At 49.3% G+C, this 17812-nt stretch overlaps 1 protein-coding gene across 1 annotated transcript in view; it reads right to left on the bottom strand.

Moving 5' to 3' along the window:
- Window positions 1-3969: 3969 nt before the first annotated feature.
- Window positions 3970-17812, bottom strand: part of NT5C1A (5'-nucleotidase, cytosolic IA) — a 217880-nt gene continuing 204037 nt past the window's right edge. The window contains exon 6 of the mRNA XM_085648352.1: window positions 3970-16540. Within this exon, the coding sequence (XP_085504478.1) occupies window positions 16175-16540 (366 nt within the window). The 3' untranslated portion in view covers window positions 3970-16174. The remainder of the gene's footprint in view (window positions 16541-17812) is intronic.

The following is a 17812-nucleotide window of genomic DNA, read 5'->3' as shown; positions in this document are numbered from 1 at the left end:
GGCAGAATCCGTGATATTAGAGGTTCGGAATGGGCTTTATTCCAATGGACGATTCGAATCGGTTGCTCCAAGTTCCATCACCACGAAGGTTCAGGAAGTGAAGTACATACTTTATTGATAATTAATTACTTTTATACAATAGGCATTACAGTGAAGCAAATGCAAGAGGCGTAACAATTGATAGTGTAGATAAAAGATACATACGTAGCAAAAAGTAGGCGTAACTGGGTGTGACTAAAGAACGTCATCAGGTGTGATGTCATAATAGGGTGGTTCCATGAAAGAATTTCGCAATGTCAGCAGAAATACTTGGCAGAAATGCGCGCGCAGCAGCATGACGTGTAATTGACGTGCAACTAGGGGATGAAGGGGACTTGACATTTAGCTCTACATGTGGCGACAGAAGTCTGGAGAGTCAAGTCAACCTAATCCCAAATCATATCTAACATCCTATGTTTAAAGAACTATGTTATCCAAAAGAGAGGTCTTCTTAGAGTCGAATCTTATTCTATACTGACTATACTGACTATTAGTGCGTGTACAAGCGTCTAAGTGTCTACACTAGATGCGAGGGCAGAAGTCTTCCATAATAATAGGGCTATGAATTACTTGCATAAAGACAGAGAAGCCGGGCCTTTGCTCGGTAGCTGGAAGAATGTTTACTTAAACTACTAGACAGGAATGCATTGGGCAGGGAGCGGAGCAGATAATTTCGAAGGTGAAATACAGTTTTTTGGCAGGCAACAGGCTGATGTCAGGCTTCGTGAGCCGCGCAGGGAATGAGACAAAGTTCATGGTCACAGATGCAGGCTCAGACTGGAGCTTTCAGAGGCAGAAGGCAAGTAAAGCTTGATGACAGAATCAGGGCCTACTTGCCTGGACTGTAAAATGGCATAAGTGAACCATATGAAGCCGGTGGCCTTTCATACTTAGGAATGGAATATCCGGCCTATTCATGGCGGATCTGAAAGAGGACATGTTGACGGTGGACGCACATGTGTTTGCGTCTTCATAACTGGAACTGGAGGGAACATACATGTACTTGTGATTCATACATGAAACCGTTGGGGTCCAAGATAGGGGACATAACTGATCGGAAAAATCCACATTTCCACATGGGAGACGTGCGATTTTTAAAGAAAAGACCCCCCCTCCCCCCAAAAAAATGTATACAATTAGCTGTCTCTGCTTCCATATCAATGTAAGTCAATAGGGAAAAAAAATCCTCAATGTTTTTGTTTTAAAATATCCCTCCTTCCCTTCCTGCTTCCAAATGTTGGCATTATTGTATGCAAAAAAATCAAAAGTAGAGTGGGGCATCTGGGCCAAGAGTGATCTTTGTTCAAAAATCTGTGGGATCCTCAACAGCCATTTTCCCCCATTGGTATGTGTTTAGCCATCTGCGTAGTCATAGTTGATGGCATCATCATTGGGTCTTTTTTTTGTGATCCCAAGAGGTTTGCTGAGATCTACTAATAGTGATTTAAAATGGCCTCTTATCGTAGAATTGTTTAATAAAGGAAACAATAAGGGTAAGGTTTAAAAACAAAAGTGGATGTGAAAGTAGAACATGTAATGTATACTTAACATCATAGAAAACAATGGTCTACATGTTTCAGCCCACCTGCGCCCTTGCTGGGTTGATGGCTTTCGTCATGACCAAATCTATGGGGGAAGTAGTACCCCTTTCTTTCTTTTTATTCACATCAGGTGGAACACTGTCTCCTCGATCAAATTTGTAAACCGGTCATATTCATTCTGGCACAGTAAAAAACAATGTTCTCGGTTGTTAGTGATGCCTGTTGTCTGTGGTCCATTCTCTCCCGTCCTGAATGTTGAATTAATGTACGCAAAGCACACAGGTAAAGCTTTTCCAGACTACAGATCCACAGAGGCACAGTGATGGCACACAGAGGCAAAACAGCGATCATCAGAGCGCAGAAACACATTTAAGCACAGTAATAGAGAACAAAGACACAAAGGTGACCAGGGGCATAGCTTTGTAGGTGTGACTCAAATTTCCCAAGTAAAAAGGCAGTGGGCCACAGGGTGAATGTGTGAGGTGATCAGGTTAAGAATGGAATTTCCATGAGAAACAGAGTCAGTACTGATTTGTAATAGGTAGGCCTCTGGGTCTGATTTAGACTTAGGCAGACAGGTAGTCTGTTGCAGGGTACCCTGTCTGCCTAACTCAAGGGTCCATCTGCCTGATGTTGAGTCAAGCGGACTGCAAGTTTTACATCAATGGAGTTAAATTACTAGGGGGTTGCCAGTGGGTAGACTATTTGCAAGTATCTGTCCCATCACTTTTGGGGTATTTGAGTTGCAATAGTAAGCCTGGAAACCTGAAACCGGCACAGCTTTCCAAGCCTAATACTGTCGATGTCTGTCAGTTCTACAAAGTAGAACAATTACATCCATGCAGGGAGTACTTCTATAGTTGCTGGGTTGCTACTTTTATGGTAAACCGATCACTGATAGGCATTTTTGAAAAGAAGTGATACAACACAGTGCAGCAAGCAAAGTTGCTGCACTACATTGCATGACCTGAAGTGAGAAGAACTGTGCCATATATTCACAGAAATTGTGCAATTCTGCTCTCTCCAAATGCCGGTGCGCTGTGGGCAGGCCTAGTGCCAATGAAGACACCCATGCGCCATAGTTCAATGGTGTCTGCGTTATGGTCAGGATAGTATTTGTGCAGGAGGGTGTGCCTTCCCGCACAAAAACTTTCCTTGGAGGCGTCTTCCTCTTTGTAACACACATGCAAAAAGGAAATAATGAGGAGAAATTAAGATATTTCTCGTTGATACATCACCCTTAGGCAGGCAGGCCGTTTTGGCACACACCCATGTTTACACCTCTTTGTAAACATGAATTTGCATTAAAATCTGTGGGTGGGTGCATGGGAACGCCCAAGCACCACCCACGGAACACCTACCTGATGGAAAGTAACGGAAGGCAACCCAATGCTCTGCATTATGTTACTTTTTCTTACCAAGTCACTAAACTGACATTTGTGTGGCTTTGTAAACACAAAAAAGGATTTTGTGTCAGGACTGTGTCAAAAAAGTGAGGCAAATCTGACATAAAATCTTTGTAACTCTGGTTCTAAGTATATTTACATTCCTGACCCATAACATGGACAAGTTAAACCTCATATTCAGGACGACAGACATAGACCCGACTCGGGCCTCCAGACCTAATTACCAAGCCTAGAATGTCTTTATTTCGGGGGTGTCACGCCCCAAACAACCCCAAGGTACCAACATAAGCACTGTGATGGCTCACAGGCTTAGTGTCTCAAGGGCACATTGATGCAAACAGAGGGACGATGATGTTGCAGGCAGTCACCCTGAAGCACTGAACGTTACACATCCACCCGGTGACCGAGTACAAGGATGGTATATTTAGGCCCAGCGACAGCACACTGTGACAGTGACACCGGAGCACAGAGGAGGCACAGAAAGCACAACGACTGCACAGGGTGCCCGAGACACCATGATGGGGAAAAAAGACTATCGGGCACAATCCGCTCACACAAATCTTTGACCTTGCTGAAAGATTATGTTGCCCTCCTCCAATCCTGGCCCTTGAAGAGGAGGATGATGGATATTTCCAACGCATGGGGTAGGGGTATCCCAGAGCTGAGCAAGGCTGAAGGGCACAGTGCACTAAACTAATGGGCAAGTAAAATGCCAAGTATTTAAAAACGTGTTGAGTTTTTGAATTCATGATGATTTTCTTCACTTCAATCTGCAGCAGAAGATTCTTTCAAGCCGCAGATGTACAAAAGGCCAACTGCGATTCCCTGCGCTCGAATTTTTGGAAACTTCAAAAGATGTGCAGATAACAGAGGTGATGAGATGGGGCATGTCTATGAAAGAGTTGTTGTAAAATGGCGGTCCAGTCGAAAAAAATACACTATGACAAATGGGTGCATAATAAGTACTAGTTTACAAGCAAGGAAACAGTGTTGCTGATATCACCTTTATTGTTCGGCCCAATGATCAGTCCGGTGCTGTTCACATATCTGTAAAGCAAAAATCCAAAGGCCAGATCAATGCAACATAAACGTTAAACAATGATGGTGCAAGTGAAGGACCCTGAGGGACCTCACATGTAAGATTCTTCTGATCATATTGGTAAGGTCCATGAGAAACTTCCTCCATTTCCTGGGTAAGGAGGAGGTGCTCCCCCGCCCCCTACCCCAACCACATAGAGTCGCTGAATGAGGATGTTGTGGGAGAGAGTCGAAGTGGCATCTGGGTCTAAAAGGATCTTAGGAGATGGCCATCCTCCATACTCGGTCACCTCGCAGTCCCCAAGAGGTGCAGGTACAACAGGCACAGTTATATGAACTAGATTAAAGTAAGCGTTGGCTGGATTCAGTATAGGGTGACCAACTGGCATGGGTGCAATTTCAGGGCAGTGAGTGTAAAAATTCAAGACAAAGGGTCAAAATTCAGGACAAAAATTCAGGACAAAAGGTCAAAATTCAGGACAAAAATTTGGGACAAAACATATGTTTTACAGACATATCAGAGGAGGTCACACAATTGTACATAAGTAAGTATATAGACAACCAAAATAAGTACAAGTCAAAATAAGTTTATATTAGGTTGAGACAATCGTGCACTTCACAGTCTTTCAGTATGCGCACAGCTTTGCAAAGCGACATCAGACCCATCCTGCAATCAAGATTTGTACTAATGTAACAATCAACATTAAATCATGTTTTTTTATTCTTATCTTTAAATCTTACTTTTAAATGTACAGTGAAAACGATGTTCCAGTCCCATGACATTAAGAAGTACTCCGCTGAATAACACATTGTATTCATGTTTACTCAGAATTCTTTTACCTAGCACCTTATATTTATCAAGGGATAATATTTTCAGGGACATCAGAAACTGAACTGAATACTATTGTTAAAGTGGTTATCACTTCTACCCTTCACAAGTACCCACCTTGACAGTGTGGTAAATCACCTATAGATGGAGGCCTTGTACAAATGACTGCTCTGCCTCCACCCATTGTTTTATTTTTATTTTCTCCAGCATGGCTCCAAGACAAAAGCAGAATGCCTTGCCCTAGTCTGATGCAGAAGCAGGAACACCACATGCTGTCACTACAATAGGGCCCATTGTCATTCTATATGTGATAATCGGCCGCAGTCTACGAATGACCATGGGCCAGTCCAGAGTCTTTGCAAGGTCCGGGAGGGGTTGCTGACGGCAGCCTCAGTCTGCAGATTAAAGTGCGAGAGGCGACGAGTGAAAACTTTTGAACTCATTGGGCCTTTCACAGGGGAACAGTCAACCTTCATGAAATGCCCCAAATTACGGACGCCTTACAGACATCATACTAAAATAACGGACAGCCTGTGAAATTTACGGACGGTTGGTCACCCTAATTCAGTATGTTATTGCTTTCAAAACGGTGGAAAGCTGTAAATTCACAGCTCTTTCTCCTGCTTTGGTGGTAAAAGGGAGCAAGGATGTAGGCCGGAAGCCAGGATGAGGGGTCCTATGCTAGGTTTCTGTAAGAGGGGAAGTGCAGTGGCTTCCTTCCGCACCGAAGCATAGCGCCTCAAGCTAAGGATGGGTCGCATCATACTTGCTAGCCCTGGGATAGCCGCCCTCTCGCAGGTTTAGTTAGAGGGTCAGGTTGCAGGCAGGAATGTCAAGCAAGCAGCAGAGCACATGCTGGTGGTGCCTTGGGTGGGAATGTGTCACTGCTGCGCATGACAAGAATGAGTCTGGGGTGGGGGACGCCCTTTCAAACAAGTCTTTATTACAGATAAATACACAGAAAGGCATTTCCAATATTAATCACTTTCCAAATACAATGTAAACATCAGAAGACAAATCTAATGTGTAGGCGAGCAGCAGACTCCTGAAGGAGAGGAACAGGAACTAGGGGCGAGAGCAGCGCGTTTGCAGGTGAATTGCAGAAGGGGTCAGGGGTCAAGGGTTAGAATGGCAAGGGATAGGTGGACAGGTAGAGAGAAAGAAGGACATAGGCTATTCAGACAAGAATAGAGGAGGTGGTGAGGCGGGTAGGGGTTGAAGGGCCGGGGTTAGATGGAAGGGCTGGGGAAGGGGTAAGGTTGAGGGTGCTGCATAGAGATGTAGAGCAGAAGGGCAGAGGGTTTAGCAGGCAGGCAGGTGGGGGAGTGGGCATGCAGGAGGAAGAGGGGGACAGTTTTGGCGTACAGGAGAAGACCGAACATTCAATCTCTGTGTGTCACTGATTTACAGCAGAGAAGCTGATATGTTAAAACAGCTCTGATACGCACACAAATACTCGCCACAAACACACGTTTGATAAACGAACTTCAAAGTACTTCAAAAAGGCAAAAAATGTGATTAGGACCGGTCCTTGCAGTGCACTCGAACTTCATAAAAAAAGGTTCCGTCAGAGTTTAACATCACTATGAAGATCTGTCCAGTCACCATAGTGTGGGTAAAACACATACATTAGGCATGTACACTTGCAGGCTTGCACACATACGGGTGTGAATACAGTCTTGCCGGTGTGCACACACATATGCACATACTCGTACCTGAGTCACAGGTGTATGCCTGACCATAAACAAAGACATGAACGTTCACCTGCAGGCAGCGGCGGCTCCTCCGCTATGGCGGATGGCGTCGCACTCCCTGCCAGCTGCCTCAAAATGCCAGGAAAGGAAAATTAAAACGATAATAAACATGTTTTATTATCGTTTTTTTCCTTTCCGGACGTATCTTTGGGGGCGGGCCATGGGGATGACAGGATGCAGGAGTAGTGATAAGTGCACTGTAATCTGTGTGCATGACAGTTTGGCCGGTGGTCTCATACCGGCCAAACCGTCACGCGCACTGAAGCTGTCTCCTACCCGAGCTGCGTTGCGGCTTGGAGACAGCAGGCACAGGCTTCCAGTCTCACTGGGAGCATAATTTCAGAGCGCTCAGGCCAATCCCGACGCTGCTTCCAGCAGCATGAGAGCAGTGTCAGGATTGGCTGCAGTCGAGACTGGGAGCTGTGCCTGGAGCAGAAGAGGGGGAGCGGCCAGCTGCAGATAAGTTATTTTTTTCATTTTGTAGTTTGTCGTCCGTCGTCGATTGTCCCTCTCCCCCACCACTCTTTGACAACACCAGCCGCTACTGCCTTCAGGTCTACATATACGCACACATAATGGCATGCTCTCTTCCCGCACACACATATAGCCATGTTAACCAAGAAAAACACCAGCAGGAAACCCTTACAGACAGGCAAAAATACAAGGAAAGATACCCACTTGACAGACATAACATATAAATACCCACAGGCATACTTACAACTTTGAATAATACCCCTGTACATGAAGCCAGAACATCCTTTTTGGATGGACCTGCCATTTCAAAAGGATTAATCGATCCTGAAGCTGCACACAGCACAGAGATGAGACATGCTGTGAGAGCGCATCACACACTTCGCTCATGGCACAAAGCTCCTTGCACTCTGTTCATGGGCTCCAAGCTCATCGCACTCTCAGTGAATGCCTGGCTTCACACTTGTTTGCTCCTTTGCCTCAAAGTTCTTCTCACTGTATCAGAGGGCTCAAATCTCCTCCCACCATCTGACCATGAGCTCTGGGTTCTCAGATTATCCTTATCTGGGACCCAAGCTCCTCATACTGCTAATGGGCCTCGAAGGACCTCACATCGCATGCTCTCCCAGCACCTTGAGACCCTCACAGGTGATACAGCAGCGCTATACAAATCCTGATTGATTGATATTGTCTTTCCATGGGCCCGAGCTCTATACACTCACTGTTCATGGGCCTCTAGCTCCTTTCCATATCTGCCCATTGGAACACATCTTTGCACTCTCCCTGTCCACAGAGCCAAAGCTCCCTTATTCTTTGTGCAAGGACCACAGGCTCACCACATTGTCTCTCGGTGTCCCCAGAGCTCCTTTTTGTTTCTGCCGAAGGCTCTGAGGTTCTTAATATTACTGTTTGCCCATGGTCTCAGAATTCCTTTTAGTCTCTGCCCATAGGGCTGAGGCTCCTTAGTCTGCCCATCCCTAGATCCACAGCTCCATTCCTCTAGGGCCCTGGGCTTATCACACTGAGGCCATGGTTTCCGAGCTCCCTCCCTCTCTGTGCAAGGGCTACATGCAGGGCCGGCCCAAAATCAGATTGACTGGGAAAGAGCTCTGGGCAGCACAAAAATGTTGTATTTGTTGGGGGGGGCAGGGTGGGTCATTGCAATGTGACGGCAGGAGGTGTGACAAAGATGGAAAGACGGCAGGGGTTGATGGGGTGCCAGCAATTATGCTGAGGTAAATTAAGGGCTGATTACAAAGTCTTTAACGGGACCCGATTGAGACCAAGTAGGAGAGATGAGCTGCTGTTTGCATGACATTAAGTTAAGCAGCTTCCTGCTGTGCCCCTCTGAATAGTGACGCCCCGGGCCTAGGCCAAGCTCGCCCATGCCTAATGGCGGACCTGGCCACAGGCTGAACACATCGTCTGCCAATGGTGTGAGAGCTCCTTTCAGTCTCTGCTCATGGGACCGAGGATTCTCATTCTGCCTGTGTGTCCTTGGGTCCAAAACTCCTGTCCCCTCTGTCCAAGGGCCCCAGGCTTGTCACACCATCTTATCATGGGCCTCAAGCTCCTCTGACCGCCTGCCCCTGGGCCTCAGGCTCCCCACACTGTCTGTCCTTGCACCCTGGCTTTTCACATTCTCGGTCCACGAGCCCTACACTTTTATGCACTTCTGACAAAAATATAGTACGAAGAATAAATGATGGTAGAGTGAGGACAATAAAACTGCAGGGAGAGGACTTAATTCCACTGCATGCTCATTATATGCATAGTCCGTGTTGGCTATAAGTAATTTTGAGCCCTTCAGCATCCACTGCACATACACACAGTGCTTGTCTGTGGCTTTTACCCTGACAGACAGATATTGATCAATCTATTGTGGCCACTGCGTGACACTGCTTTGAAGGAATGGTTGAGAGTGAGACCTCCCACATAGGAACTTGGTGACTATCACAGTGCGACCTGGCCTTTTTTAAGCTTCACTGTATTAATATGTAAATAATTCATAGGTTGAGGAGTGTTGGGCATTTCTCGAACAATGCACATAGTTCAGATGTTATGTATGTCCCATCTTAATTGCCTCATCCCTCCGAAATGAAAAAGTAAATACGTTTCTCATCTGCATTATTAGTAGGGAGGCTCTTCGCATATAATGAAAGTGCAGGAGCCTTTCTCCTTTGGAATAATAAAGCGGTGCTTTTTTTTTGTTGTTGCATATTTATATAGCGCGAACTCGACCCGAAGGTATTGGAGCGCTTTACACAGCACCGTATATTACATTACACATTCAGGCACCGGGAGATTAAGTGATTTGCCCAAAACCACAGGATGTGGACGCAACCTCGAGGCTCGAACTCTGGTTCCCAGCATCAAAGTCGGCAGCGTAGCCGATGGACCACATCCTCTCCTCAAGAAATTGCCGAGTCATGCTACCCTTCTTAACCACCCTCTTAGTGAAAGACTATGGGCTGTTCTCCTCTGGGATAGTGTGGGTGGCTTCACATGTAATTTCCCCGTAGGGAAAGTGCAAAGAGTGTCCAGTGAAATAAAAGTGCGTGTGCTTTTGTCCTCTGTGTGGGGGCTCCCCGCCGATAATTAAAGTGCTTGGTTTTTTTTCACTCCGAAATAAAAAAAAATTGAGAACTCGGAATGTCACCGCCCCAATGAACATTCGGTATTTCCTATTAGAGTGCATGTGCAGTTTTTTGCCGTTTTTGTAAGGGTCCAAGTGCTTTTCGCCTCCGTAAATACAGTGGGGGTGCCTTTACTATCAAAAGCTTCGCCCTTGCAACAAAGAGCATGGTACTACTAACCTACGACCACCTCATTATGAAAGTTTGGGCACTCTTCTGCTGTAATAAAAAATCTAGCGCTCTTCCATGCCCCGCTCTTCCTTCTATAAGGAAGGTGCAGCTGCCAGAATCCCGCTGCGACCCAATTACAAGGAATCCAAAAGAGGTGAAGGACTCTTACAAATATAACAGACAGTTTCCCATCAAGTGTGTGTTTGACGCCGCAGGCGGCAGAGCACGGCATGGGGTTATAGGCTGGTGCACAGGGATAACAAAAAGTGAGCGCGAGCCGCTTTCATACCCCTGGTGTAGTCACTGTGCGCAGTCGGCCTGGTATGCTTGCCCAATGACAAACTCTCGCGGGTCGACACTGCCCTCTCGTTTCACTGAAGGGAACTGCAATCCTGATTTTTTTTCACAGGTATAAATCTCTCCACGTCGCTAGGACGTCCTGGATGAGACTGAGTTCTTTGAAACAGGGCCCTTCAGTTCCTTTGGATGCACTGGACTGCTGGGTGCTGAACTATTAACTCTACTGAAAGGAAAAGAGTAAGCGGTGTCTACCCTTTGGTAATGCACATTTATGTGAACGTAATTGTAGTGATTGTCCGATCAGCAGTCTAGTGTTCCAGCATGTTGTAAGACACACTGAACACCCACCCAACACAGGTGTCACCAGTCAGGGGACCCTGGAAATAAAAGGGGCCAAGCGCACGTGCTCTGGGCCAGTTATCCAACTATACTACCTGTGTCTGCGTCCAACATATATCTAGTATGCGGGCCTAAGGCCCAAATACTACATTAGCGACGAGCGGGCGAATCCCGGGTGTGCAACCGCCTTTTGGAAGGTGGTGAGGGGGAGAGCTGCCCGTGCGAGGGGCACCCCCTGTGAATCAGCGAGAGATGGCTAATCCCCTGCGGGGCATGTGTAGAGCCCAGGCGTGAAGACAGTGACCGGGAGCCAACCCCGCACCGCTGCGAAGACCCGCGGGGCGTGCAACATGCCCCGGGGTGAAGGCGAGAAAGTTGGGTGCCCACCCCGACCCCGTAGTACCTGCCGCTGACTGCACCAACGACCAAGCACCGGATGCGCCGCGCTGTCTGGGGGCTTGCAAAAGTGCCCTCGGGGTGTGAAGAAAGCCGAGCGGGTGCACACCCCGTGTCAGAAGAGCCGCAGACTGCCACGGCAGGCGAAGAGGACCGCGGGGCGTGTGAGGTGCCCGAGGGGAAGGTGAGGCGATCGGGAGCCCACGCCGCTCCTGACGTGCCTGCGTTAAATGCGGCCCCCCTGCAAAGAAACGCTGTGGGCGTGTGAAGAGCCCAGGGGGTCAAAGAGCCAAGCGGAGCCCACCCGCGTCGAAGAGAGGCCCAGCCAGGCCGACGGTGAGCGACTGTGGGGCGTGGAAAGGAAGCCAATGAGCAGTAGCAGGCATCTGCCATTGACCCGCCGAGGCCCCTATTGAAGTGTAACCTACCTGCAACTAAAAGGGGAACAGTGTCCCGCAACCACGCTGTCCAGTGATTGCTCCTGCCCCCCCACCCTGCGCAGCATGTGAACAATAGGAGGCCGCTTCGGCGGGGGTGAGAAGGGGAAAGAAAGACAGGTTGTGTCCGCCAGAGAGCCTGCAGTCTCCGGCGCCTAACCCCCGCGCAGCCCGTGCTGAGAGAGGACCTGCGGCGAGGGGCGGAGTGGACGAAATGGCGGTAGACGACCAGCGCCGCCGGGAATAAGCGAGGAAAGGCGGAGTGGCCATGAAAGTTCAGAGAAAGGCCCGCAGCGTGTGTAGAGCTGCGGAGGCCTGTCGGAGCAGTGCCGAAATGAAATCAGCCCAGGCGGCCCTCAATGACATTGGCTGTCAGCCATAAGTAAATAAAGCGGAGCCCACCCGCAGCGACACGAGTCCCCCACACAGCCTGGAAGGGGAGAAAGGACTGTGGCCGAGAAGCGCACGCAGGAGACCTAGGCGGACTGTGAAAAAAAAATTCAACAGAGGAAAAGGACAGCAAGGTGAGGCCTGCAGCGTGAGTGAAACTGCTCTGGCCGACCGGAACACTGCAGGCAGGGAAAATAGTAGCAGCGGTGAAGCGCCCCAGACGTGGGTGTGCACAAGCGCAAGACTTTGGCAACCGGTCAGCATAAGAAGGAAAGTCAAATACAAGCACTCACCACGAGTTTGACTGCCCTCCTTCCCTCTGCTCCAACGATGATCGTACACAGGGCAAAGGAAGAACACCATGGAACCGAGTGAGGTTCCAGGAAACGAAAGGAACCATCGTAGACTGCCTCAGAAACCCTGCAGTGCCATCTAGTGGCCATCTAGCGCCACTGCGCCCACACACATAAAAGATGTTAGCAACACTGGGATTGTGTGGCAACATGAGACAAACAGACAGTCAGTGAATAGGGGACTGCACTTAACTAGATTCGACCCCCATAGTGCTCACTAGGAGTCTACCCTTTTTAACAGTGTACAGTGCTGAGTAACAGAGGCAGCATGACCTGCCACGTAGAGGAAGTGGACCTGCAGCCCAGTTAGGCTGTTGGTGACCCACGGAGAGGGGTTTAACCAGCGGAAAGCCACCCTGCTGGCAGGTGGCTGCTTCCAAAGAAAGTGACAAAGCACAAGAGAGCACCAGGAGTGTGAGGCCACAGCACAGGGGCAACTGTGGCTAGCCAAAGCAGATGAGGACAGCGACCTGAGACCCCAAGAAGAAAAGAAGGGCGCAGTCACTAGCGCGCACAAGGAGTGACCAGGAGCAGGTCGACGGAGCGGTGGCGCAGACCACCAGAAGCACGGAACGGAGCCGAGGCCGAGAGAGAGCGCAGCGGTACCTAGTGGCCACAGGTTGTCGCTGCAGCAGTAGGAAGGTGAAGGAGCACCACCAGACAAACGAACGGGGGATGTAAGAACTCAGCACCAGACAAATGCGAAGACGCCGACCAGCCAGATGGTCGCAAGGAAGACGCCGACCAGCCAGATGGTTGCAAGGAAGACGCCGACTTGCCAGTTGGTCGCAAAGGGAGAAGCTGACCAACCAGATGGTCGCAAGGAAGAAGCCGACCAACCAGATGGTCGCAAGGAAGATGCCGACCAGCCAGATGGTCGCAAGGAAGAAGCAGACCAGCCAGATGGTCGCAAGGAGGATGCCGACCTACAAGAGGTCAGAGAGCACACTGACCTGTCAAGAGGTCAGAGTGGGAGTGAAGAGGAAGACCGAGGGGACGTCGATGAAGAGGACCCCAGGAGAGGTCCGCGAAGAGGACCAGAAACAGACGGACGAGAGGTCCAACAACATCACTTTGAAACCAGAAGTAATCATGAGAAAGAAGGTCGCGACGAACGGTCCAGTCACAGAGTGAAAGGAAGACAGTGTCCTAGTGCTGGGACAAGACCAGAGGGAAACGTGTAGAGTGCACGCTACACGGAGAAGCCTGGTGAGGACGAGCAAGAAGGCGAGAAGACCGGACCGCGTCGCAAAGGAAGGAAAAGAAAGACAGATCCTGAGTGGCAAGACGCCATGACGAAGGAAGAAAAGGAGAGGAGAAGAGTAAAGAGGTGTGTGTGACAGACCAACACAACACACACCGGAAGGGGAACACCCGAAGAGGAAAGGAGAAGAGCAAAGAGGTGTGCGTGACAGATCAACACAACACCCACCGGAAGGAGAACACCCGAAGAGGAAAGTGAGAAGGTGCATGGACATCCGAACACAGTACCTGGAAAACATCAGCACCACTGGGAGTACACGTCTATGTGCAAACCCGAAGGTCACCCGGGGACGACAGAGGCGAGCAGGCCGGTCCGTTGGTAACAACCACCTCTGGGATGGAACGGACATAGGACCGTGGATATCCAAGGGGCAGAGGCCTCAGGGACACCGGTGGCACCATCATTCCATCTACACTTTTCACTGACGGCAGTACAGGAAGAAGGAGACTGTAAAGCACACTTCCATGGCGCAAGTCCAAACGAGCACATCCACAGAGCACCCGGGCATCGTGCCAAGGAGACAGAGTGGTCCCGGCTGCAAGGATACCATTGCCGGCAGTTGACCATCAGCGAAGAGACTACGTGGAAGTCATCATCACTGACTTATATTTTGTTTGTAATTTGTGTTCTCTCCCACAGGTTCGGACTTCTTTGTTTTTTACCTTTATTTAAGTTTGGGAGGGATGTAGTGATCGTCCGATCAGCAGTCTAGTGTTCCAGCATGTTGTAAGACACACTGAACACCCACCCACCACAGGTGTCACCAGTCAGGTGACCCTGTCAATAAAAGGGGCCGAGCGCACGTGCTCTGGGCCAGTTATCCAACTATACTACCTGTGTCTGCGTCCATCATTTATCTAGTATGCGGGCCTAGGGCCCAAATACTACAGTAATCTATTTTAATTAGCTTCTATGTGTCTTAGGATTTTTCAATTAAAGAAATATCATATACGTATGTACACGCACACAACATACATACATGCATATATTACCACTTGCCCCTTTTTAACCTCCTAGTCCATTGCTTGTTTTCAACCGGAATATGCCCCCCGCTCTAATTCCATATCACCTGAAAGACCCATAGGCCTTTATGGCGGGAACTACTGTTTACATTTCAGGGGAGAGTGGGGCTGCAGCTGAAGCCGTGGATCAGAAGGAAACCGGAAACAGCTGAAGCCAGCACACGTGAGGGGCGCACAGAGAGGCTTCTCGAGTGACCCCTGGAGTGAGAAGAAGGAGAAAGCGAGGGAGTCAGAGAAAGCGAGGTAGCGAGAGACATGGGGAGAGAGACCGGTGGGGTGGGCGTAGAAAGGCAGCGGCATATGGAGAAGGGGACAAGCAGACGAGGCAGAGGAAGGGGAGCGTGACAGAGAAAGGGGTGCGAAGGAGCAGAGGAAGAGAAGAGAAAATACCATGTAACTAAAGTGCCACCCAGGACCCTCCGTCAGATGACGTCCACAGGAGACACTTCAGTGCTAGAATCACATTTCTGTGGGCGACGTAATCGTCAGGAACACAGTCAGGAAACATATAACAACGACAGAGCCACATTTCGAGGGCGACGTTTTTGTCAGGAACACATTATCATGACAAGCTGCAATAGGAGGTGCCCAGTCCTATGAGACACACCTGTGACAGGATCACATGATTCTATGAGACACACCTGTGACAGGATCACATGATTCTATGAGACACACCTGTGACAGGATCACATGATTCTATGAGACACACCAGTGACAGGAGCACATGATTCTATGAGACACGCCAGTGACAGGAGCACATTCCTATGAGACACACCTGTGACAGGATCACATGATTCTATGAGACACACCAGTGACAGGAGCACATGATTGTATGAGACACACCAGTGACAGGAGAACATTCCTATGAGACAACCCATTGACAGGATCACATCCCGATGAGACACACCGGTGACAGGGTCACACCTCCATGCTGCACATGCAACAGGACCGTATTGCTCTGAACTGCGCCGATGGCAGGGTCACATTGCGATTGCCGCAAGGCACCCTTTTCATGTAACAACCTCTTAGCCTAAATTGTAGGATTTCGGTACGATAAAGTTAGAGATACATTCAGCAGCATGTTCTAATCTAGTCAGGAGACAGGCCCGGGTCTATCAGCAGAGGACGGTTTACAGACCGTCGGCTAAGCACACTGCACTCAGACTCGAGACAGGTCTAGAGACAGTCCCTGTCTTGCCAGATAAGCACACTGCCCCCAACCCGAGACAGGCCCAGTCCAACCAGTCAAGCGTTGTTGCAGACTACGACAGGCTGTCTGGCCGTTTCAGGACGGTGATCCAGACAGAAACAGAATCAGTACAGCTGAGAAGGGTCTCTCAAACTGGGTCACACTGGCTTTAGAAGGGAGCCCAGGCTAGAGACACACCCTCTCAACTGACCGGTGAAAGTGCCAACACACTACAGCTTCACAGGGGCAGAGTCCCTCCGGCTGAGGAAGGTGTCTTAGACTGGACACCCTCCCAGTCTGGCCATGTGTGACTACTGTCAGGAACTAGAGACATTCCTGGACCCGATGCCTGGAGGAAGGGTCAACCCTTCATGGGCTGAGGAAGACACCCCTGGTTGAAGGTAGGCCCATTCTTGCTGGGTGAGGAGCAGGTCTCCAAAAATAGGGGTAGCCACACGAGCTCAGCAGAGGAACACAGTTTAGAGACAGGCCCAGTCCATCCACCCGAGAAAGATCGGAAGATATCACCGCTCAGTCGGCCAGCTGAGGGCGGTGTCCGAGACCGTAAACAGGCCCATTCACGCTGGCTGAGGGTGGCCTCATTTCTCAGTCTTTGGGGCCTGGTCTTCAGTAGGACGCTTGTGTTTCTGGGCGATGCCATATGGGACATGGGCTGCAATGGTGCCCATTTGCTGCGCCCCTTCCACGTGAAACATCTGGTCATCAAAGAAGATGTGCGGACGGATCTTCTTCAGGAGAGGCCCTTTTGGGGCTCCTGCCAAGAAAAGCGCCTCGTCAGTCTCCAGTCCCCAGCTTCGGAGGGTCTTCAGCGCTCGGGCTCCGGAGCTGGCAGCGCTACGGGCAGTGACGAGATAGGTCCGGATGGGGCAGTCCAGTCTCTGCCCCTTGGCATAGAACTTCTTCTGCAACTTTCCCAGCGATTCCAGGAATCCTTTCAAAGGCCCCTAAAAGTAAAAAAAAAAATAGAGTGAGAGCAACACATTCAACAACTACCGCAAACCACTCCAATCAATGCAATTTTCTTGGGAAAAACCCCTTGCAAGCAGCGTGCTTTATTATATCAGAGAGCGATTGTATTTTGTTTGCGCCATTTAGCACTCTAGTGTTAGGAGTCCAAGGCTAGGTGGAGTGTCCTAGGTGGTTTTAATACAGCTCCTGGCTATGTATTCACCAGGCAGCCTTTTCATTCTGTCCTCCATTTCTTATCTCACCTTCTTTTAACTGCTGCCATTTTCGGCCTATTCTGTGTCATGTGTCTCCTGCCCAGGCGGAGAGAGTCTGGCAGTTGTGATTGATGCTAGAGTCAAGTATCTACTTGACCGACGGCTGAGGCACCGTAGCCACAAATAGCCTCTGAGAAATGTGCTAACCGAGAAAGAATCCGCTCCTTCCCAGGCCTGGGCCTCTGCCAGAAGTGAATGGTTTAGTTGACATAGAGGGAACTGTGAGGAAAACTTTAAGGAAACGACAAAAGGTGATAGCCAATCAGAATAGCAATAATGAAAATGATTATAGTTTCATGATTCCTCCACCTGTTTAGCAATATACCTACAGTGCTCCCTAAGTCCCTTTTTAGGTCTCGCCTACGCAGCGCGCAAACACTGGATTGGAGTGACCTCTTGCAATCACTCCGTACTTTTTGGGAAACTCGTGCATGTACTGCACTGTTTCCAATGAGCACTCGTGCATGTACGGCGTTTACATTGCGGGAGCGAGAAGCGGCGCCATCTGTTTGCAATTATCGCGGCCGCCACTGCTCGCTACCACAAGGTAAGCGCTGTACATGGACTGAACCTCAAAGCCACGCCCCGTTCCCAACTTTGGCGTTTCCGGCCCGCTCCACTCAAACCCCCTTGAGTGGTGCCATTAGCGTCTAGAGGCATCTAGACCCCTCCACTCCTTTTGTTACTGTGGCCACAGTGCCCTCCTTATCCACGTGGCAAAGCAAACTTCTGTGAGTATCTCCGTGTTGTGACAACAAGCTCACCTTGGCCCGAGGCTCCCGTAGTGTACAGCGCTTTGGTGCCCCGAGGGACCTGGTTTGCGCTATACAAAAATGAGATTAACAGACTTGCTCTCTTTTTACCAAGATTTCCATAATTTATGATAATAATATTCCCCCGTAGCTTCACTGTTGTGATAAACCGTCTCATTTATTCGGCTTTATTAATCTGTGGTTGAGAAAACAACAAGCTGTAAAACCTTCTGCCGTAAAG

The sequence above is a fragment of the Triturus cristatus genome, chromosome 3_2 (genome assembly GCF_964204655.1).
Source record: "Triturus cristatus chromosome 3_2, aTriCri1.1, whole genome shotgun sequence".
NCBI lineage: Eukaryota > Metazoa > Chordata > Amphibia > Caudata > Salamandridae > Triturus > Triturus cristatus.
Note: the sequence above shows the minus strand (reverse complement) of the source record. Positions and strands in the feature narration are given on the sequence as shown.